We start from the raw sequence: 24,078 nt of genomic DNA on the forward strand, positions 1-24,078 counted from the left end.
ACACATAATGTGACCGGCCGCACACGCACCAGCGGATTACCTAGGTGATCTCTATTTTTAGGCTTTAATGAGTAATTTAGGAGGACAGAGAAGAAAAGAAAATAAGAGCGGGGAGTGAAAGCGGAGAGCGGAAATCTGGGACAGCACGCCACTGCATGCGTGTGAAAGCGATGCGATCGTCGACACGTTAGACATTCAAAGTGCATCGGCCATTTTCACGAGAAGGAAAAATTAAACGCGTCAAACCATGCATAATGGTGCCTCTCCAATCAGTGGAATCACGGGTTGTTAATGGTCTGATTGCAAGATTATTCCCAAACAATCATTTGTGTATGTATTTCTGTGGAGTTTTGTTTTTATAGAGATTACAGTGTCGAAGCTTTTGATTCTCAAGTATGTCATTATGATGTGAGGATGTCATTATTCTTTTTGTCAATCTCACACTTCCAATTTGTGGAAATCTATGGAGAAGATGTTTGTTGAGATATGCACGATAACAAGAAAACAAAACAAAACAACAACTATAACATGTTCAAAACTCAAGCAACAAGTTGAGGAAAGTGTGAACTCTATGTGAATGTAAGTGAGGCTTAAACATATACTGTATACTATAGTGGGATCCATGATTTCAACTAAAAGAAAAAAAACCAATACAGCAATACAATGCTGTTGTGCTTTTCATACATTCTTAGATGTTTTACAGGTTAAAATTGCAATGAAAAGCACAGTATAGGCACAAATATTAAAAGTTGTTAAAAAAAAACCACACACACTGAATGAAGAATTGCAAGGAGCTCTTGAAGAAGTGTGTATTGATTCTCCTCTCGATGACTTGCTTTTTGTCCTGGCAAAGATGACAAGTACGCTGTGCCCTCGTCTGGCTGTCTGCTGAGCAGACGCATCACTCACCCTGCTTTAATTGCTCTGGTGCGGCTCACTTGGTGCAGTGGTGTAGGTTTATTAGAAGGCAGTCCTGATCATGTGCAGATACACACACACACACACACGCATACTGCAGCCCAGCCTTTGACCTCTGATGCTTGTGCAGCAGTAATTATTTATATATTTGTCCACTGCTTGCTAATGCAGCCCCATTGCTAAAATTATATACGTGCCTCAAACCTCTCATTTCCTTTGTGGACATTGCGTTGACATTTCTATTATTAGCGGTAGCTGATGGACGCAATACTTGTTGTGAGTGTTCAGGGAGCGTTCTTGGCTGTGTGCAGATGGTCAGTTCAGTTTGTGAGTGACTCATGGCGTCTTGCGAAGCCAGAAATGAACAGCGCTTCGCAACTCGTACCCTCCCCAACACACACACACACACACACACACACACACACACACACACACACACACACACACACACACACACACACACACACACACACACACACACACACACACACACACACACACACACATACCCTTCCGAACTCGTCTGCCAGCTACAACTGGAGCGCCTCCAAAGCTCTGTTCTGCACGCCGTGGATCCTCGGCTTTTGGACATGCTGTACCTGCCAACTGGCCTCCGGATGTCATGCCCTCCATTCATTATCAGAGCCATCAGCTGGATTAATAACTGGATGGACGAAGGTCGGCTTTGAGCGTCTGATGATTCAATTAGAGATGTTGTCTTTTCTGCATTCAACTCACTTTCCCCATGTCTGCCAGTCTGACATTGCTGCGCATTTTGAAGTGTGCTCACGAACACACTCTGTGTCCTCCAGGGTATTGTTAGTGCAATGTTGACATGTTGCAAATGCATTGTCTAATCGCGGCACTTATGAATTGCAAAGCAAGTCTTTACACACGTCATTTTTTATTTTTTTTTGCGGCAAAATGTTAGCAATTACACTGAGAAATGCCTGAAGTCTGAATGTGTTTCCATGCTCGAAGGCACATTAATTCCAGGGGTTGCCGAACCTCCAGGCACCTGCTCCACAACATCTGCTGCTCCACAACATTCTGGCTGATAGTTTGACAACGGCTTAAAAAGGCTTTTATATCTGCTAGTTTTGGTTCTTGTTTCGGATGTGACATGCAATAAAAGTTTCCAGGTTCCACTTGGCTGTTGTAGGGCGTCAAAAGAGATCAATCATTCTGAATGGTCCTTTGTTTTGTCGGGTAGAAGAGTGACGAGTGCATGCTTCAGCAATACAAATTAATGCGAGTGCTGTTTTTGTTCGAGGAAAAATAGAAGCATGGTCTGATTCCAGAGTCCAGACTGATTAATACACAAAAAGACAAAAGATATTCGCTGCTCCTGAATGACTACCAGTGGGTGTGAAGTGACGTGGTCATAGATAATCCCAGCAGGATAATTCAAGTGCAATAATTCTTTACTGTCAATCTATGAATACCTATTGATTGACTGCAAAAAACAATTTTGTAAAAAGAATCGCTACTAAACAACAAAAACGTTTATCTTGCCAAACAAATTCCAGACGAGTAAAAAACTACCATATAAACCTTTAAATGTATACTCTAAAGTTTTTCTTTATTGTGGCGCCGAGTATACACAATGAAAATGTCGATATTTTCACCAAATTAAAAAACAATCTCAACGTGAAGCCAATTCTTATGAATCCTTCTGGTGCAAAAAACAGTGAAATGTCTCAAAGAAATACTTTTCCTATAGCTGTTGGATTGTTCTATTTTTTTTTTTTTTTACAAACTCACACTTACAACATGGCCAAGGTCTTATTGTTGTGTTGTTGTGCTAATTCTAAGAAACTTGTAAAAAAAAAAATGTTTTAAATAAATGTATGTTTTTTTTTTAATTTCTACACTTTGCTTGGTGATTTGGTGAACCAGACTGGAGCCAGAATTTGCTCTGTGTCATTAATGGCCTTTGAAACGGCTGACAGTTCTCCTAATGCTGATGAATAATCTGTCGATTCATCAGGTCCTTCTGTCGTACCAAATAAGATTTTTAATCATACAAAAAGGTTTTCGCTCCATTTCTTTCTTACCGTTCTGTGAAGCTGATGTGAATGTCACTCGACTGCAGCAAGACACATTCGTGATGAAAGGGGTGGGGCTAATCAAGCAGGAAGTGCATCAGCTACACTTCCTGGGGAAAAATGTGGTGTGAAAGCTGCCGCTTGGGAAAAACGAGGGGAAATCTTGACTATGGATTAAATCATGGAAGAGTGGCAGGGCAGATGGAGAGCAGAAATGCCAGGAAGGTTTTTATATAATTTAATGAACACTGTAAAATCGCCTCTTCCTAAATTAGGAAAGTCTCAGAAAGAACATGTACATGTTTTATTTAATTGTACTTGTTCCAATGAAGAAAGGACAGTTCTGGAAGCTGAATGGAGAAAGGAAGGACTTTACAATTAATAGTATTGTCCACTGTTCAAAACCTCTGATCAGTAATGCTCCATTTAAATGGTTGCCAACAATTAAAATACAACGAAGAAGTAGAAGGCGTGGCGTGAGGCTGAACAGAAAGATACGAACTCAAAGAGAATAAAATTCCAAGAAACATGAAGGAACTGATGAGACATTTCATGAGACCGTAGAAGGAAATTGGCTTTTATGGAACTGGCATGGTTTCCAACTGGGAAAGTCTAATTTCCCGGTTTTGGAAGAAATATGGCCGCCTCCAACCCGTCATCACAAACGACAACCAAGAGGGGAATGAAAAAGGCTCAGGAGGTACAATTTAATATCAAACTTTGTTTATGAACCTTCAAACTTTACTTTTCCAACAATAGCGATACTGTTACCAAGGAGCTTTTATGGTTGCACACAGTGAGTTTCTGTCACTGAAGTGGTGGGAGGAGGGAGTGTTAATTTATTCCTATGAGTAATGACTATAAATACAATGAAGATGACTTCATTTCATAACTTTCCCTAAAACTTTTGCTATATCATCAAACATGATTTGGGGAGCTCTGCCAAACCTTCCCAGTGGGGAAATTCCCAGCTTGACTGCATTTAGAGGAATTTTCCACACATCAGTTACTCATGAACGCACTATAAACACTTGTGATTGTAAGATATCTGCTTGTCTGGAAGCGGGTGTTTTAGTTAAGATCATTGATGACAGAACAGAGTCAGTTTGACGATAAATATCACGTCTTTGGATCTCGCCCGTTGATTAAACATCACGTCTGAAACCCTGTTTCACCGCCTCTCTTCCCGCATGTGTAATCGCAGTGCTGCAGAGCTGCGCGTGCCCGCCACATCCTCCCACTGCTCAGCTGCTCACAAACTAGTCCCTCTCTTTGATCACGAGCTCCAACTAATGAACTCCGCTTTAATTCGTGTGTCACGGCGTTATTAATGCACCGCTGCCTCGATCCCTCTCGTGTCAGGGGGAGATTAAATGCGGCGCCGCATTCGGGATCTGACAGATTTATCAGGCGTGGACTGTCAGTCAGTCTCCGGTTTCATGGATGTGATGCAGTTGGATTAGTGATTGTGATCCGTATCAATATGCTTATCTGCTGGAGATCTGTAAATAATAGAAAAAGAAAAAAAAACACCTCTATTCTCACAGTTTAAGATTTAATTGATTTGAACAGAAGCTGCATGCTTCTGTGTCTCTGTCCTTTGTATTTATTGTGCTCACAGCAGGGGGGGAGGGACAGGCCAGTTGTGTGATCAGTATTGATCTGTAAGAGCTTGTGCTCCAGGCTGAATGCATCTACATTACATCTGTGAGTGTGAGCTTGTGGGCCACAAAGAGGTTTAGTGGGCAGGTTGCAAAACACCAACTAACGGCGCTCCCTTGTTGGGCCGATGAGTTGTGTTAATTGTCAAAGACGTCCTAATACACACACACACACACACACACACATGCACACAGGGTCAAGGGCACTCGCAGGACTGAGCACAGGAGCGTGAAATCACGTGTCATACTAATAGTAATCATGTCGGCCCGTGCAGCCATACGGCTAACTTCACACTACAATCAATTGCACATCGGGTCATGTGACGCCGTCTCACTGTTACAGCATTACGAACTGTTGAGTGTGAATCAACCCCCCCCCACTGCATTTAAGTATGAATAGAATATAAAAACCACAAACACAATATAAGCTGACTAGTTTGGTCTCAATTATGAAGAATAGAACAATAGATAACACTCCGTGGACAGTTTTATTTTCTTTTTTTCTTTTATGTTTTTGGGACTTTGAGAAAATCCACATGTGCACAGGGAGAACATGTACTCTCCAAATACAAAGAGCATAGAATGAAACCGATTTGAGAGTTTTAACTATGTCATCATTACACATCCTCGTTTCATGTAGATTCTAACTGACCTGGCTTGTGCAACTCAACTGAAATTGAGTGTGAGTTGCTATAGTGTCTCACACACGCACACAGAAATGATCCTCAGTTTGTTCAAGTGTTGGAAAATGCTGCCCTCATGTGTTTCTTCTAGGAAATACTGCATGGTAGTAATACTGATAATGTTTCTCTTTTATTCTGTTTCAGGTTATGGACACACTATCAAAACTCTCCCACACAGCGATTGCGCAACAAGCTGGAATCAGGTATGTTCCATACAATAATATATTATTATTATTGTTATTAGTTCATGCAAATCAATTTCTTAATTTGAACTAGCGAAGTGTATTTTCAGAGTATTACAGAGTCTGTCTTTTTCCTCACAGAGCCTTTCCAACGGAGGAAAGTGTTGAAGATGACAACATCTACAACCACCTGGAGGACCTCATAGAGTACGTTTCATCCATTCTTCCCGTGAATAACAAAACCCTGTGAGATACCTTTCTCCCCCCGAGAACATTTCTATGAGACATTAATTTCAGTTAGTCAGCCGTGCTTTTAGCCTGGAGATCACTTAAAAATTTACAGTCTGCTGTCGACGGCGTCGCCATTTGTTCCCTGGAAAGCAGCCACTTCCTCCAAGGCTTTTTCAGCAACTCTCCTCTTAGTTACCCTCAAGTTGTGTGGGACTGCAAATTCACCATCAGCGATTCGAGTCTTACGCTGTGCGCAGCTCCGCTAGTTTAAATGACAGTTTTTTGCAATATAAAAATAACCCGAAATGCTCCAGCAGGGCTGCAGTGTGTAGCTACAGGTTATACAATTTAGTCCATCAATAACAATAAATACATTTAAGTCAACTATATCAAAACAACTAAATAATGCAATTCCCACTTTTTGAGGCTGAAGGAGAAACACAATAATGAACGTTACATAATCCTCCCATGCCGCAGACGCCGCTCTTGGCACAATCCCATCCAAAGCCGTTTATCAGAATGCATTGATATGAAAACTCTCGGCTCTGCCCAGGTTAATGTGGATTTCTGGATTTGACTGATTTGGCACTTGCCTTGTAATGCAAACGTATTCAAAACTTAAGCTACCCGCCTTGCTTATAATCCCAACAAACCTGCAAATGTATGGATACATATAGAGACATGCTGTTTATGTGGATGGAGCTTTTTGATGTTTCCTCTTCGCTCACCAACCCACTCCACGTTGGGCCGACGGGTGTGGTGAGACTTGTGAGTGTGCTCCTGAGCCACTTTCACCGCCGGGGATTAAACATTGTACCTGGGCTAACAGGATTTGTAATGTTGTATTTAAAAAAAATAAGAGAGAGAGAGAAGAAGAAAGCAGAACCATGTGTGTCTTTGTGTGACGCTTTTATGTGGCCGTGATGAGGAGTGAAAACTCACCAGAAGTTAAAAAAAAAAGCAAAAAAAACCTCCATAATAAAACTCTGGATCAAAGAGGCTCTGTGATGTGATGTAACCTCACTTCCATGTTCCGTCTGTGTCCTGCAGTGAGAACGAAGTGGAGGATGAGGAGGATCTGTACGACTGCGTGTACGACGATGAAGAGGGCGGCGAGATCTACGAAGACCTGATGAAGACGGAGGCGATCCCTCCTCCGGTTTGTCCGACCTCACTTACTTCGAGATTAAAAATGCACTGAAAATAACAAGTGCTTCTTGGATTAGTTTGAGAATACTATGCGACCTTCATACTTGCTGTGCTGCTCATCCCCTAAATGCATGTTCCTTACAAATGGAGAATCATACAAAAGAAGAATAAACAGGCTTTTAAAAAGTCTAAGATTTATTTTCAAGGATGATTTCTTATGAGAAGGAAACAAAACCCTACTGAACCAAAAACACATGTCCTTACTTTTTGTGCATAGTTCAGTTAGATAGATTTGACTTAACACTTTTAAAGCACAAAATTCTAGGTTTTTATCACCAAACTGTCCTGTTATAAAAGCTTTGTCTCATCACTCTGTTAACTTGACAACTTGATGTTTTCATACTATAAGATTTGAATGTCTTCTTATTGCCGCCTCCATGACACTAAAGTAATAACTTCTGTTGTAAAAATCAGTCTTTCAAGTAAATAATTCATTTACTTACTTATTAGTTTTTTTTTTTTAATGATTATTTCTCAAAAATGAGAAGAAAAAAACTCATCCTTGGATAAAGGTTTCATAGAGAGTTTCGCTGCTATTTATCCTTACTTATATTCAAATTTTTTTCCAAAAAACTGCTCTGAAGCCTTAAATGTTTCATTTACAGGAACAATAAAGCATTAAACTTCATATCACATGCATCCTTTAAAATAAAGCGTGTGTGTGTGTGTGTGTGTGTGTGTGTGTGTGCGTGTGTGTGTAGGCCTTTCAGAAGCAGGCGGAGACTGACATCAGGAGTTGCTGTTTAACAGAGATCAGGCAGACAGAGGAGAAATACACTGAAACCCTGGAGTCTATAGAGAAGGTACGTGAGAACATCGTCACATTCCTTTTCTGATCCACAATATGCACGTCTTTCGACTATATTCTTGAAATTGTAACGACCCACGTTGGCCTCCGCCACTGGTTCTTTTCAGTCCTAGAATCATGGGACAACAAGCAGCCATTTTTATTCACAGTAGAAGCTAGACATTTTTTTGTCATGGAAACGGTAAACATATCAAACGTAGGAGAAGTAAAAAGTTTTGCATTTTAAATACTTTCTGCCAAAGTCCCTAATGTGCCCTCTGATGAAAGCCATCTCCTGCCTCTGCATGGATTCTGTTATGAGTACAATGCCCTCTGGAGGTCACCTCAAATATTGCATCCTGTATTTCTTCAAGGTGGATGTTCATACATTACATTAACACTATATCATTGATGTTAATTGATTCTTCCTTTAAAAAAAAAAAAAAAAAATTCTCCTAAATATCTCGGCATCAATTGATCTGTGACTTTTTTTATGACAATGCGGGAAATAAAATGCGCAGAGGGACAAAAATGCACTGATGAATAGAGGACAGAATGCTCCCTGGTGCATGAACATTTCCTTGAGATAAGGAAGGAAAGACAAAAGGAAACGAAACAAGAAGTGAGTAGGAGTAGCGGAGGTCCAGGCGGCACTGCAGCAGTCAAATATATGTGGGTCCACACAGAATAATAGGGGGACTAAACTGTACAAACCATGTCCATCAACAATGTGCAGGTTGAGAAGAAGGACACAGCTCCCCCTGCTGGGGTCTACTGCTTCCTCTCAGTGAGCCTCCAGAACAACTGCTTAGTCAGAGGAAGCATGACAATTTTAAGTGCTTTTTATTTTTTTGCGTTGTTCTTGACTTGATAAAAGCTTCTCTTTGCAGGATATTAAGTCAAGTCCTTTATTTGTCACAAACGACAATTGTACGTCGTATAATGTGCAGTTAAATGTGTTAAGTACCTGTTCTCCAATAAAACAAAACCAAGTTTTTATTGGATGGAAGAATAGAAACAAAAAGCTGTGCTTCACTCAAAAAAAACGTCCTTAAATTTACTTTTGCTTTTTCTTTATTGACATGGTAGGTGATGGTGGCTTGTACATCTTTAGGTGTTTTTTTTGTTGTTTTTTTTTGGCATTTTCCACAGATTGTACAGAACGTAAATAAAAAATACAAAACAATTAGTACTTATTTCTTCAAATAGCCCTTTTCGTGTCTTTTATTAAAGTTTTTAAGGTAACAAATCGCTCAACAAATTAGTGGAAATGAACTATACAGTATGTTTATTTTTTAATAAACATTTAATTGCTGTGTGGACCCCTGTAAGCAGGAGCAGCCAGATTGACTCTCGTATTAAGTTGTTATAAAAAGTGAAACAAAACTTTGTGAGTTTAAATAACCTTTTGGCTTTCTATTGTAAATAAACTACTTCCCATTGCCTGGAAGCTTAGAGTGGACTCTGTAATGACCAGAGACCGAAAAAAAATAAATGAAAAAAACAATGAAGAAATGAAGCAAAGTGGAAAAAGTTTTTACTTTTGAAATTAGCAGTGGGTAAAGAATAATCTCTGAAAGAGCAGAACTCGTAGAAAAGACCTTTTGTCCACGCTGTTTTCCACCTTACCCTGCACTTTCACGGGCCCGGGTACGACTCCCATTTCTTACCCCCTCCACCGCCCTCACCTCCACAGTCGCAGCCACTGCTTTTCTCCCTCTTGTGTACGTTCACTCCCGCGAAAAGACCTCGCCTGATTTCCCAGCGGAGTGTCTCAGTAGATGACTTTCGATATGAAGTGGATGGTGGAATTCAGTTTGCGCTCGCCCGCTCCTTTGAGATGTAGAGGTGACTGTGTGGTGGGAGCTTTCAGAGAGGAAATCATTAAATTGCAAACTCTGAGAATGAGATTATTGTCGTGACCCAGACAGTCCTCCTTGTTTTCGCTGACTGCAGCTCTTTGCAACCCACCCCCCCCCACCCCCCCCCCCCCACCCCCCAATAATATAATAGCAGCTCGCACAAAATGACTTTCCCACTCTTACTGGAGATGAACGAGCTTCATTCCCTTTCATTCTCTCTCTTTCCCGCAGCACTTTATGGCACCCCTCACCATGTTTTTATCCGTGGCCGAGTTGGACAAGGTATTTGTGAATATTCCGGTAAGTCTCGGTCGTTGGCTGCGGTCGACTCGGGGTCACCAAATGGTCCTTTTTGTGGAATTTTCCACAAAAGGATGTACATTCAAAAAAATAAAATAAAATAAAAAAAGTAAACCTGTAAAGGCTGAATGCAACTTCCTCGGAGTTTTCTGTAACAAACATGGCTCCACTTTGTAAATGGACAAATTCCATTCACGATGAATCAAATGTCGTTTCGGCGTGGCACTTTGTAAAGGTCACAGCTCTTTGAACTGAATTCTAACCTTCACTTGCTTCACATTGGGTAAATGATTACTAAAGTTTATATAATGGTGTATAACCTTAAAGAAGTAAGGAGCAGTGCACAGTCGTAACACTTTAATCAGCAATGTTTACTGTTATAAACTTTAACTCATTTTCAGTTACTGAAAGTTTAGTGGGCTTGTTCACTTCAGTCCTTGGTGGAAACGGTATTTTAGGCTGGTATTTTATGACCAGCTTTGAGCATTAGCGGTGTCACTATTTCTCTAAACTCTTGTTTACTGGAGGAGCAAAGCCTCATTGATCCTGAGCGAGAAAATGACAAAGCGTCCATGTGTAGCCACAGCAGCTCTGATCTGTTCATCGCTCGAAATAAATGATCCCCTTTTTATCAATAGATTCTTTTCTCACCGTCAACCTGATATCAAAATCAATAAATGTAAGATTTTCTTCACCGAAATAATAATTACTGTTTCACTCACAATATATAAGTAACTGTAATCAGAACTGGTTACAACTGAATAAGATATGTCTAGTATTAGGCAGAGTACTTCTATTTTACCTCCTTATTTTTATAATACTATTTATATATTTCAAAATGATTTATATCAACAAGATGACATAAGAGGCTTAATTGTGTCCCTGTCAGGTGGCGGATTCAATCATTGGCGATATATTTATTGACTGAATGAATTCATGAATATAAATGTACACTTGAAAGCTACCAAATGAATTGCTCCTTGTGGGATAGATAAAGTTGTGTGAACTGAACTGAACTTTGTTGAATGTTTTCAGGACCTTGTTAAAGTCCACAAGGATTTGCTGGTGGAGATGCAGGACTCAGTCCACCACAGAAGTGCCCAGAACCTTTACCAGATCTTCATCACGTATAAAGAGAGGTACACCAACACATCTGTCATCCAACCGTTTCTTTTAGTCAGATTTTTAAAGATATTTTCCTCTTGTAAGATAAGACATCACAAACATTTAGAGTTTTCATCACTCAGACTGCGAGCAGTTTAATAAACAACCATGAAATAATCTCTTTTAAAACCTTTTTAGCTCATGAAGTGTTGATAAATTGCAGGTTGTTGATCTATGGGAAGTACTGCAGCCACGTGGAGACGGCCATCGCCACCCTCGATGACATCTGCAAAAACAGAGAGGACGTACGCATGAAGCTGGAGGTAAACGAATCCCCGCCGCCTTCAATAAAGGATGAATGAATAAATGGGCATTCAGCGCCACGGTGACGAGCGTTCATCGCTCAGTCTCCCAGAGTGGTTGGAGCATGCCCTCATGTGTGCGCCCGAGGCATTGCAGGGGATGACGATGCTGCTGCAGCTGACAGCAGGATTTACAGTGTGTGTGTATATATATGGCTTGTTTATTTTTTTTCTGTGTTTCTGCAGGAGTGTTCAAAAAGAGCAAACTACGGCAAGTTTACACTGAGGGATCTGCTGGTCGTTCCGATGCAGCGAGTCCTGAAATACCACCTCCTCCTGCAGGTACTCCGCTCCAACCTGTACTGTTCTGAAGATCAATGTCACTCCATTGTTTACCTTAGAATGTTGACAATTTAAGTTAAAGTTAAAATGTGAACTTTCACTTCATATATACAATCAACAGATAATTGATATCAACATTGACACCGTTAATATGTGTTTAAATATACTCAATACTGTTGAGGTTGCTGCTAAGCAGTTTCATTGCATCTTCTAGCAGTGACAATGATTCCTACTCGTTCACATAGATTAGATTTTTATATTAGTGTGTCCTTTTTTGTTGTGAGCAGAAAAACTGTGTAACTTATCAGCTTGTCGTGAGCTACCTAAGGATGAGGCATGCTGCTTTCTAAAAGACAACAAAGCAATTAAAGCTAAAACATGATTTTTTTTTTTTAAATTGAGAGCTGCTGTCTCCTCCTGATCTGTTGTGAGCCGACCTTACAGCCCTGAGGATGTTTTTACAGCCTCGATAAAACATCAGCTTTACTTTATAAGACCTGTTTGCTGCTGCGTGCGTGTATTTTATCTCCTCCTGCCTCTTCTCATCGTCACTCACTCATTAGTTTGTTTCTGTCAAAAATAGCTGCCATGCAGAGTTTTGCATGATTGCTGGATGTTGTATTCCCCTTGTGGGAGCAGATAATGACTGATTTCCATAAAAACAGATAAAAATAACACCTCTCCGTTTCTAAATAACTTCAGCTGAGGGAATCAGTCATACACATACATGCATCTCCACCAATACATCCCAAATATGAAAGACATTTAAAAGTTAAAAAGCTTAAAAGATTTTGAATTGCACAAAACCTGAATAGTGACTCTTGCTGAATATCACTATTTGGGCTCCACCGTGTGAAACGAGCTGTATAATCAAACTGTCCGTATTTGTCTCTCATCCCACATTACCAGCAAATCTCTCAACACACAGTAGTAAGTGATGCCAGCACTGTCATTATAGATTATATTACAAATGACACGGACTTCTTCAAATTCATAGATGACTCTCAGTGAATGACAGTCCCATCAGAGAGTTTCTGTTCTCTGTTCGTCCACCAGGGGCAGTGTTGACCACGCTTCTCTCCTCCCTGGCCTCTTGCTTAAAGGCTGTGAGGGTTTCTGCAGCTTCTTTATGACTGCCCGTCAAATATAACACACACACAATTGTAATCTGATCGAGACGGTCAAGGAGCAGTTCAAAGAAAGTAGATAACGAACTGGAACAGGACAAACAAGCACAGACACAAAGCCAGAGATAAGCAATACTGAAGTGATGCCAACTCAGGACAAACTTGGAGAGAAGCTACTAAAGTGCCTCTGTGAGAGGAAACATCCCCAAATGGAACAATTTAATCATCCAGAATGTCCCACTGAACCTTTTTCTCTTGTAATAAATCCCAAATTGACTGCTTACTGTACTGTATAACACCCAATTATCTTTTCATTATTCAAATTCGGATATAATGGCATGAATTTTTAACAGAGTAAAAGTTGTAAATCAGGACAAATACCAGATGCCTAATTAGGTTTAGTCAGTCTGTGGAGGCGATCTGCTGTATGCATGTACATATACAGCTGCCTGTGCGGGGTGACTGGACTTTTTAATGCAACAAAAAGAAATCCAAACTTGATTTCCACCGAAGAAATGAAGTTGAGAACCATCTTTTTTTGATTCATGTAGTTTCTAATTGATGAAACATCACCACGTTAAATGTCGTTAAAAAGTTTAATTGTGATTTAAGTTACTTTTACCTTCATGAAAAATATATGAAAAGGCTTTAATGTTTTGGTTTCTAGTTTAAAAATAAGTTCTGACCTTGTGAAATATTCTTTGAGGTATTTTGTTTCTGGTTTTCATGACCAAAATAATCACGGAAAACAAAATTGAAAAGTGTTTCAGTTTATCTATCATAAATCAAAAATGTCACAGGCTGAATTAAAGTATGGGAAAATATAATCAAAATTTTATTACACCTTTTCTATGATGTACCTGTAGATGTAGAAAGTATAAATTCATCATTTATGTGTTTTCAGTCGAGGGAGAGCGAATAGATTCAGTTAGTAAACATTTCACATATTTGGATTTGGAACATTTCCATTTCAAAAACACACACAAAATAAACCGCATAAAAAGTTTGAGATAAAATGTTTGTCAGAAACTAAAAGTCAGAACTTCAAAATATGAAAAGCAACAAGTCAACATTAAGGTCTTTTAGATGAAAATGAACAACCACTGTGCTCATTGATGACGACTTGTGTTCAGAAAGCAGTTGGAAGGAGATGCTTATCTTGTCCCATCTAGTCATGTGATCGAGATGACGAACAATGGAAAAACAAAACATTAAATCCAAAAATAAAAGAAGTGGAGAGGATACGTCAGAATAATTTTAAAATGTTCAAAAAAGCTTTCCTTCATTTACAAGACAAAGTATGAAAACTACTACTTCCTACTTGCACATTGTTAATTAAATCTCTTTTCCCCAAGGAACATTTTACACCCACTGTTTTTGAAAAGCTTGTTAAAATCGTTCTGTTCTGTGTACCTGTAATATGATGCACATGTTCATATAAATTGCAATTAGGAAGTTCCTGATGAATACACACTGCCTCACACCGCTCATTTATTCATTTTCCCTGGACGGAAATGTGCTGATTCCATTGTTTCATGAACCATAGGCGTCCTCTAACCTTCTGCTCTCGCCCCCTGTAATGATTGCATTAAACGCAAATGCACCACCAAAAGTGACGGTGGAAAAAAAATGTCCGCGGGAACAAAGTGATTCAGTTGTGTCAACATGGGCGCCGGATCCCTGCAGACCAGGCGTGTGACGGCGAGCTGCGCTGAATAAAGCATCCTGTGGGTTACTTTCCCCCCGTGTGGTGACAGCCTGAATCTGTACAACTAATGTCTTGTCACTTCCTCCGCTCCCCGAGTGCCTCTCTTTTTGCCGTTCCTTTCTCTCTCTCTCTCTTTTTTTTGTGGTCATCAATCCTCCGTTCTTTCTCCGCTCATCATCCCCCCCCCCCCATGAACCTGCGGCACCGCGGTTCCCTCGATGAGTCCATCATGTACGGTGCTCGGCTATCGGCGCGGCCACTCCCTTCCTCTGTGTCTGGGTGGAGGTGTGGAGGGGTGGAGGTGTGCAAGCTGGAGCAAGGCTTGATAAATAGGCCTCTGTCGTCTTGCTAGTGATAATAATGCCCAGGTTGAGCTTGACTGACACTGGGGATTTGAGCAGTGCCGAGCAGACATATATATCTCCCTCAGCGGCTCAGTGTGTAGAAGTGTGCATGTGTGTGTGTGTGTGTGTGTGTGTGTGTGTGTGTGTGTGTGTGTGTGTGTGTGTGTGTGTGTGTGTGTGTGTGTGTGTGTGTGTGTGTGTGTGTGTGTGTGTGTGTGTGTGTGTGTGTGTGTTTGCGTGTGTGCGTGTGTGTGTGTTTGCGTGTGTGCGTGTATGTATGTATGAAGGACATGCATGGCATCCTTCCTTATCCTCCACTGCTTGGGTCTAGATGTCTTGTTTACGCCGCAGTTAGGTACTGGCAAGCAATTTCAGATGCACACACACACACACACCTGCAATAGATGAGTGCACACACATACACGGTATCTGATTTATTTCAGGACCGGCTTTTTTTTTCTATTTTTCATTTCATATCTAAAGCCACAGCCTTAAGTTCACCTGCTGCATATGGCCGAGGCGGATGTGTGCAGGGGGATAACCGTGCTCATGAATTTTCCATGCGCCTTTTGTTTTATGATTGACAAACCTTCTTCTTCTTCCTCTTTGCATTCTTCTGAGTTTTTTTTTTTTTTGCGTGCGGTCTGTCCAATAGGAGCTGGTGAAACACACGCACGACGCCACCGACAAGACTAATCTCCGCACGGCATTGGATGCGATGAAGGTACGGCAACAAATCTCCCAGTTTTGTTTTCGTCTCGTCCCGACTTTGAGTCAATCCATCGGGGGATACGAGTTGTGCGTAAATGAACTCATGACCTGTGTGACGTGCACACGCATGTCAAGATATTCATCTCACAAGCTTCACACCGGGTGAATGACAGAGCGCCACGACCTTCTGTGTCACGTTTTGCATATTCTCCCAAAGCCATGGTATGATCTCTGCAGGCGCACCACACAAAGACGTCCATGCATAGCGTCTGTCCAGTGTCCGTCCTCACTTCAATGAACTGGGAGTAGCAAGTGGATGGATTCTTGTTTGTATTTTGCTGATGGAGATTTAGATGGAATGACGAGAATTGCAGAAGATTTGTGCAGAAAACAAACTACCTGATGGCATAAACAGATTTAACCAAGTATGCATTAATGTAGGTTTTAGATTGGAGTTTGGTTTTTTTGGCATCACTCAATATAAATTTGACAACAAACACAATAGCATCACTTTTTATTGTGAAAATAATGTAAATATTGAAGATAAATTATTTGGGGAAAGTGTTCATTAATATAGATTTCCTTAGCATGACTCCCTAAAATGATGCAAAATGCATTTTCTGCATTTTACCATATAATTTAGGAAATATCTTTAAGGCTTCCATGATATTGTTTTTTTTTATGTTTTCATTACAATGTCAAAAATGAAACTGAGTGAAACAAAACAACAGGTATCATTTCATCTCAACGACCTGTTAAAAGTTATACATTTTTCCGACATGTGAAATCTTGCAATATAACTTTAATCTACAAGAAATTGACACAATTCACACAACAATAACAGAAAGCCTCGTCCACTACATACGAGGATAGTCATCAATGTGGACGACTGCACCTCCTACTCCAAAATACAAACCAAAGAAAAGCGACGAAAACTACAGGCTCGTGCGAAAGCGGCTCAAAATTCCCACCTAGTATGCAACAGAGGCAAGAGTTAAATCTGACATTGTGCCTTTTTACAGAAGCTGAAAGCTGCGAGTGTTCTCTTTAATCAAATCTCTATTATACCTCTTATTAATTAATGGATGCATAAAGGCGTACATATCTTGAACAAAGCTCAGCATGCTGTACTGTGTTTAACCCAATTCAATAACGTGATTTTCCGGTGTGTGTGTGTGTGTGTGTGCAGGACTTGGCTCAGTACGTTAATGAGGTCAAGAGGGACAATGAGACGCTGCGAGAAATAGATCAGTATCAAAAATCCATTGAAAACCTGGTAAGCTGCAAATAATGAGAGCCTGATATCTTTTGGTGGGGGAAAAAAAACACACAAAAAAAGCTTCTCTTTCTACCAGTTTGAAAACAGACTCTTTCCCTTTCCTCCTCTGGTGCAGAATCAGCCTCTGAGTAACTACGGGAGACCCAAAGGTGACGGGGAGGTACGGGTGGCCTCGGTGGACAAACGAGCCAAACAGGACAGGTGAGATGTCAGGCTGACAGGCGTCTCGAGGAAATGACTCGGAGCTGAACTCCAAGCTGCCTGAGCGGACGTCAGCGCCGCTGCAGCCAACGCTTCTGCACAGTATCAAGGAGCTGCAGGTGCATTACGCCTCCGACAGTCAATACGCGGGGGCGTGTGATGTTTTGGCATCGAGCTGACGCCCGCTCCCTTCAGGATCTCCGGCATAACGACCAAACGCCGCCACAGATGACGTTGCATTTGCAGGCGTCTTTACATGTGGATGTGATTTCTCGCCTTTCCTGGGACTGCTCACCGCAGGCTTTCCATCACGCGGATGTTGGATTGTTAGTCTGGCCTTCCTCTGTCTCCAAGATTATGTTTGCCAAACACATGTCTGCTACGTTTATGAACTGTCTGCTGTACTTTAAAACAAGCCTAACCATCCGTAGAGCTATCACACAGTGTGCGTCCGAAAAATGATTTATTTTGAGCACACAGGCTTCAGGATCAATTACAATTAGCAACATCTCTTCTTCAACACTTCTGCACAGTATCAGGGAACTGCAGGTGCATTACGCCTCCGACCGTCCGCAGCAAACACGATGCACGTTCAGTATTAATGTTTCTGTGTAACTTGGTTTGATCTGTTTGACTGGTGTGTTTCAAACCTCCAGGCACATCTTCCTCTTTGACGCCGCCGTGATCGTTTGCAAGCGGCGAGGAGACAACTACGAGATGAAGGAAGTGATTGACCTGCACCTCTTCAAGATCACCAACAACCCCACGTCGGACAAGGAGAACCGCAAGGTTCGTCCAGACACGCTTCATGTCTGTACGCCTGCTCATCTGAATGTCTACGTGTAACTGAAATCCAGAAACGGCTGCTTAAACGCCCCTTTAGACCATATTAACATATTTTCCAAACTAGAACAGGAAGTGCTCGGTGGAGCACTGATCTTCGCCAACTGCGGGCGGATTGGTCCTTGGATGATGACAAATCAACTCTGAAAATTTCATGTAATTCAATTTAATAGTTTTTGCGAAACGTTTGTAAAATGCATACATTTTTTCAAAGACATTTGAAAAAACAAAACAGTCGAGATAAACTGCCAACATTCAAATACATTTCATGAAGAATAACTAACCTATATGCGATGCATCTAATTTTAATATTTGCCACTTAAATCATCATTATTCCAGTTAAACAGCTTTTGTGACACTGTTGTGCAAGGGCCATTTAAATAAACAAGAGTTTAGTCGAATGGTAACTCATCGGCTACTTTCACTACCGGGTGTAACAGTTCAGATAGTGCCAGTGTAAGCTTTGTTGCAGGATGACAAAGCGGCGCATTATTCCTCCAGTAATACTGTTACCTAACACTGTTTCTTCAGTGCCTCTACTGTTTCTAGAGCATGGCGAGGTGCACGCCAGGCAATTTAATGACACATCTGAGAAGGTGAGGGAGCAAATATAAGACTTTTACAGCTCTCTCACGTCATAGAAGTTGATCCCGTCGTGCTATACAGACAAAAAAAAAAAAAAAACGGATTGGTGCCGCGTAGGAGTGTTCAAGTTTCCATGATGGAAAGTCATGAAGAATCCAGTGTGCAGGTTTGAATCCCTCCCACTATGCACAGTGCAGGAGTGAGTCTCCCAGGTGTTTTCATCCTCCAACATGTACCTGACAAGGTACACGTTTTTTAACTTTCAGATCCGGCTCTCACCTTGGAAAAGATTTTGGCACATTTCTCATCATTGCAACCTCTCCCCCCCCCCGCACATCTCAGTAAACATTTCATTTTTGGTTCCAAGAGAGTAATTCAATAGCACATTTGGCGAGGTCACAGTGATGATGTTTTACCTCAGACTTGTGCAAACATTAGCCTCAATTAAATCAAGCTGATGTCAGAAAGAAAACAACACTGACAAGGTGCGGTTTTTTTTTTGGAGTTTTTTTTTTTCTCCCCCTGCCAGCCTCTCAGACTGCGCTCAGCATATTGCTCTCAATTGCACATAACTGTCTAGACACATTTTCGGCTGCTTTATTATGATGGACACAAAAATGGGGGAACAATGAAAACATGGGGCTTGAATTTTAATCCAGTGAAGAAAAGTCAGCCGACCAGCTTATTTCTGCTGCTAACACCTCCCAGGCTGGATTTTTTTATTTATTTTTTTTTCCACGGCTGTCAGGGAAATGTAATTCACACCTCTGCGTTTTGGTTTTTCTTCCCCCCAACTTCAGTTTCTAATTCTGATAAAGATGCTTCTATTGTCAGGACCGATTGGGTGGGGAGTCGGTTTGAATCCGCACGGATTCGTCTCATTAACTGGAGAAGAAACTACGTCTCCAATGTTCAACTTTTAATTTTATGGCGTGTTATCATTTCCAGGAAGCAATAACCCACTTTAAGCTGTGATTTGCAGTGATTTTATGATGGGCTTTGGATGACATTTAATTTTACCTGAGGCTGTGCGCCGCACACTCCGTACAAACGGGACTGGAGGAGAGCAGTGGGTTTATTCAGTGCTTTGCTTTTATAGCTGCAGTAACTTTACAACATGTAAAGGTAATAAGATACATTCTGCAAAAAAAAGAAAATATTCATAAATCTCAATTGTGCATGTAGTTGTTTGCACTATTGGCTCACAATGAGAATATACCCAGTTCGATTGACAGTCTTTCTGCGTGGAGTTTGCATGTTCTCATCGTGTGAGTGGGTTTAATCTCACTTGGGTATAAGGTGAATTATTGACCTTTTATTGGCCCACAGCTGTGAACGTGTTTGTGTCTTGGTGTGTTTTGTCCTGTTATGAATAAATGATCTGCACAAGGTATAGCCTGATTCTTCTATTTAAAGCTGGGATCAAAACTGTGAGCCTGTGACACCTACTGTAAATCAAATTCAGAAACTGACGCTTAAGACAAAAATAACTTTGATTTGATCTGTTGCTTAAGTCTGAGTATTGGATGAAGGTGAACACCACAAGCACGTGGAGTTTAGTGTCATCTTGTTGAGACATGTAAAACCATGATCTAAAAAGCTCTAAATACTTTTCATCATTAATAGTTGCTGTTCAGTTGCTTAATCTGCCCACACCATGAATACCAATGCAAAAACCCACACCATCTAACATGCAGGCTTGTGCACAAAAACTGATTCAGTTTTCCATTTGAAATGAGCTTTGGCACAGAGAAGAAGCATTTTTTATTTTTTTTTCTCCCCTTTGGATGGCGTTCACATGTGGCTTCCTCTGTGCACCACACAGCTTTGACTTGCATTTGTGGATGAACCGAGTTCCCAGGCAATTATATCTGGAGGTGTTACGAAGACCATTCAGTGGTTTCCACTGCCGATTCGTGCCTGATTCTTTATGCGATGCCGCCCGAGGGCTTTAAAACAGCCAGCATCTAATCCTGACTTTGGCCTTGTCCCTGTTGTGCACAGAGATTCCTCCAGATTGGCAAAGTCATTTGATAATGGTCTTAACGAAGGAACTTTTTTTTTTTTTTTTTGTGGACATCTTGCATATTTTACCACTGATTTTTCTTGCCTTTGTTGCCCCTGTACAATTTAAAACTAAGTCATGTTGTGAATAAAATTTGTGTTTATTTACATTTCAGCAGTGACCCATTATTTTCAAATTGGGGTTGTATTAAGAGAAGTTGGGTATTAACAGGTCTTAAAATGAATCGAACAAACCCAGCGCGGCACATAACAAACCATTGGGGCTTTAATGGAGGCCAGTCGTGCGCCGTTAGGCCCATTATTGCCTCTTTATAACTGAGTCAGCAATCACTCAGAAACCATGCTGGACTCCTGACAAACCAATTAACAGCTCTACTCCTGCATAATGAGCAGCCATAACAATTTATCAGATAAACGCAGGTTCATAAAATTCTGGTGTTTTTATAAGCACCTGTACCAGCCCCCCCCCCCCCCCCCCCCTGCACCCACCGCTGCCTTTAAACATCCCGTGGCGCAAACGCCGCCTTCCAGCTCCGTTACACAAACAGGGAAATAATCAACAGAAAGGAGTCTTAAATAATTTGGTACATCCCTGTTCCAGCACATGTTTTGCATTGTCTTGTTCATTTAAGCAGCAGTGAGAGAAACAGTGTCGGGCGAGAAGAGTCTGACTCCCATCCCAGATGGTGTTATCATTAAACCTCGCTTTGGGCCCGGCGACACACACACACACACACACACATTGAATACTAAGTGCCAAGTGGGGGGAAAAATATTGCCAATCATAATGAGGAATGATATCGAAGGCGTGCCAAGAAACAATGATTTGGGTAATAATGTCGCTGTAAATAGCAGGCATTAGTAGACTTAGACCCATATGGGTTTATATGGTTGTTTTTTTTTTCATGAAGGTTGCAGCCAGTTTGGTGTCATTCACTTCTGACATGATGAATGTAATGCATTTTTTTATTTTTTTTATTTTAGTACATATTTATGTTAGAAATGATGGAGGTGGCTATGTCAGGGAGGCAGCAATAAAAGCTTTCAGCACAGCAGCAACTTTTACATTCCCTTCATGTAGAGGGAAAATAGTCTGAAGAGGCTAAAGGGAGATTGAATGTTGCCCTTCTGATCAACGTGTTAACATTTCTATAACATCTATTATTAATGTAATCATACTGGTTTGACAGTGTTTTTGGATCAGATGGTTTGTTTCACTTGTGCACATCGCCTTCGAAAAAAGGTGCGATATAAAGCATGATTTTTGTATATTTTGGGGGGGGGGGGTCCATATAGAAACGTTTCCTGTTATCAGTCTGCGATCCTTTTAAATGCCAGAGACCGACTGAGCACGAGGATGAAAACTGACAGAAAGACAGACAAACACTCCTCCCTCTCTTTACAAATTGGTGTGCGAGATGATATCTTTGCTGAGTGTGAGTCTTGCCGTCCGCTGGGAATGGCTCTGTAGATCGCTGCTTTTCTTTTCTCTTGTCATTCAATAGAAAAGATGAGCCGCGGCGCTTTGCTGACAGCACCGTGAGCTTGCCTGTTTTTTTTTTTTATATATATATATATATATATTCTTTTTTTTAAGTCTTCAGAGCTGAGAGCTCGAAGTTCAAAACCCACAACTCGGAGCCATTAAAAAAAAAAAAAAGTGCAACTCCTAAGCATCTGCTCCGTTTTGCTGTCTGAAAACAGACGCCTGTGTTGACACGGAGGCTAATGGACTAATATTTAGCCTCTGAAGTGGATAATGGTAGCTGATTACCAGCCCACTCGCTGCTTGCTGTCTGATGCCCAGCAGTGACGTGGCACAGCTCGCCCATGATCCTTTTTTCTCCCCCTCTTCCCGCTCTGCCTCTCTGTTTCGTCTTCATCTGTCGGTCCTTCGGCCCTCTCCAACCCTTCAGCCTTTGTGTTCGCTCTCCCCGTGGCGTCCCCCACTTTTCATTTTGCATCTCTTTGTCTCCATCTGTCCCCCTGCATCCCGTCTCGCCCGGCTCCCGCTCCCTCCTGCTCTTGTGTTTGTCTTCCACTAAAGCCCTCGTTAGATTTAATACCGTTGCATTTCATCTCTCCAAACGTTTGTGTTTTCTCTCCCTCCTCGCAGTGGTCGTACGGATTCTACCTCACTCACAACCAGGGCCAGAACGGCTTCGAGTTCTTCTTCAAGACCAAAGAGCTGAAAAAGAAGTGGCTGGAGCAGTTTGGCATGGCCATGTGAGTGTGTGTGAGCGTGTGTGTGTGTGTGTGTGCCTCAGCTGCATTTTGTCACCTCATCAAAACACCGGCGGTGGCCCGTCTTGTTATTCAAGTAAGAGCACTCATTGATTTACGAGAGACGCGACACTGTGACACCAAAGATGAGAAGATAACGAGATGGCACTGAACTTTATTCTTGGAGCGCGCGCCACAGAGCAAATCTAAATCCAGACGCCGGGTTGCCAGACTGCATCAACCAGTCCTCGAGCTGGCGCGGATCCAAATCTCAGTCCACGCGATGGGCGAACTGGTTCCAAGGCAGAACGATGCGGTTTCATTGGCTGAGGCGAGAAGAATAACAGTCTAATATTGTTCCATCCAACAAAGTGAGCCTGCATCACAAAGGGCAGCGTTTCCAAAAGTGAAGACAATAAAGTAACAAAGTCTCCGCCTAGATTCTCATTTGTTACATAACAAGACATCGTATGGCTTTAGATTCAAATGGGAATAAACGTACTCATTGATGGAGTTTGTTAAACTAATTCTTTAGAAACAGAATAAATTCGTATCATATTGAAGTCTTTTATTTTCTCTTTTGTTTTGTAAGAGAATGAAATTAACGAAACTAAAAGACCGACACCCAAAACACAACAAAAGACTTTAATCACATGTCATCTAATTGAGTGTATTTAGTGTCCTTTCAACAATCTTAAGTAGCCCGAGCACAAGAACAGATTGCATTTCTTTTAAATTCACAGGAAAATAACTTACTGAAATATCCTCAATGTGAAATCAAGGACATCCTTCTTTCTGTTCAAATGACTTTCAGCTTTGAGTTTTATTCCCTTTTTATAATACGATGACATTATTTATCCGATTATACGATTGACATTATTTAAAACCAATACAATTCTTTAATTTTTTTTGGGGGGGGGTCCAACAGATGCCACCCATGTAACACTTTTTTTTTTAAAAAGCTCCAGAGATAGATTTTGATTAACTCACGATTGCCCATGAAAAGAAATGTTACAGACAAAAAGAGTGTTAATGAGATCTGGTTTTAAACCGACAAATGAAAAGATGATTAAAAACAAGGTAGGGGTTTTTTTTTTGTGAAGAAGGAGACAGGTGAGTGGTGCTCATGTGCAGATCCTGTTTCATCTACAGTAGGGGGCCAGCAGTGAGGCAGGACTCAATTCCCACATTTCAAACCATGAAATAAAGCTGTGATGCTGTTAAATCACAATTACTTCATTCGACGAGACCGAGACGTGCACGCAAATCTGTCCCCAGAAAACGGGGGGGAAAAAAAATAGACATTCATACCCCTTTGCTGTCTTTCTCATGATTTCTAAAAACAAAACGATCCCGCTGGATGTTCTCAGATCTGAGGAAACCTCCCCTGGCTCTGGCTCGTA

General features: G+C 41.2%; 1 protein-coding gene across 1 annotated transcript in view; it reads left to right on the forward strand.

Moving 5' to 3' along the window:
• Nucleotides 1-24,078, forward strand: part of vav3 (vav guanine nucleotide exchange factor 3) — a gene marked incomplete at its 5' end in the record, with an annotated part of 90,738 nt that overhangs the window by 39,247 nt on the left and 27,413 nt on the right. Inside the window, 13 exon segments of the mRNA XM_080514882.1 lie at nt 5,455-5,513; nt 5,634-5,699; nt 6,774-6,882; nt 7,634-7,735; nt 9,813-9,881; nt 10,917-11,020; nt 11,209-11,308; nt 11,534-11,629; nt 15,464-15,532; nt 16,709-16,795; nt 16,914-16,999; nt 17,656-17,788; nt 22,569-22,678. Of these exon segments, the coding sequence (XP_080371008.1) occupies nt 5,455-5,513; nt 5,634-5,699; nt 6,774-6,882; nt 7,634-7,735; nt 9,813-9,881; nt 10,917-11,020; nt 11,209-11,308; nt 11,534-11,629; nt 15,464-15,532; nt 16,709-16,795; nt 16,914-16,999; nt 17,656-17,788; nt 22,569-22,678 (1,190 nt within the window).

Source organism: Blennius ocellaris (assembly GCF_963422515.1).
Source record: "Blennius ocellaris genome assembly, chromosome: 19".
Taxonomy (NCBI): domain Eukaryota; kingdom Metazoa; phylum Chordata; class Actinopteri; order Blenniiformes; family Blenniidae; genus Blennius; species Blennius ocellaris.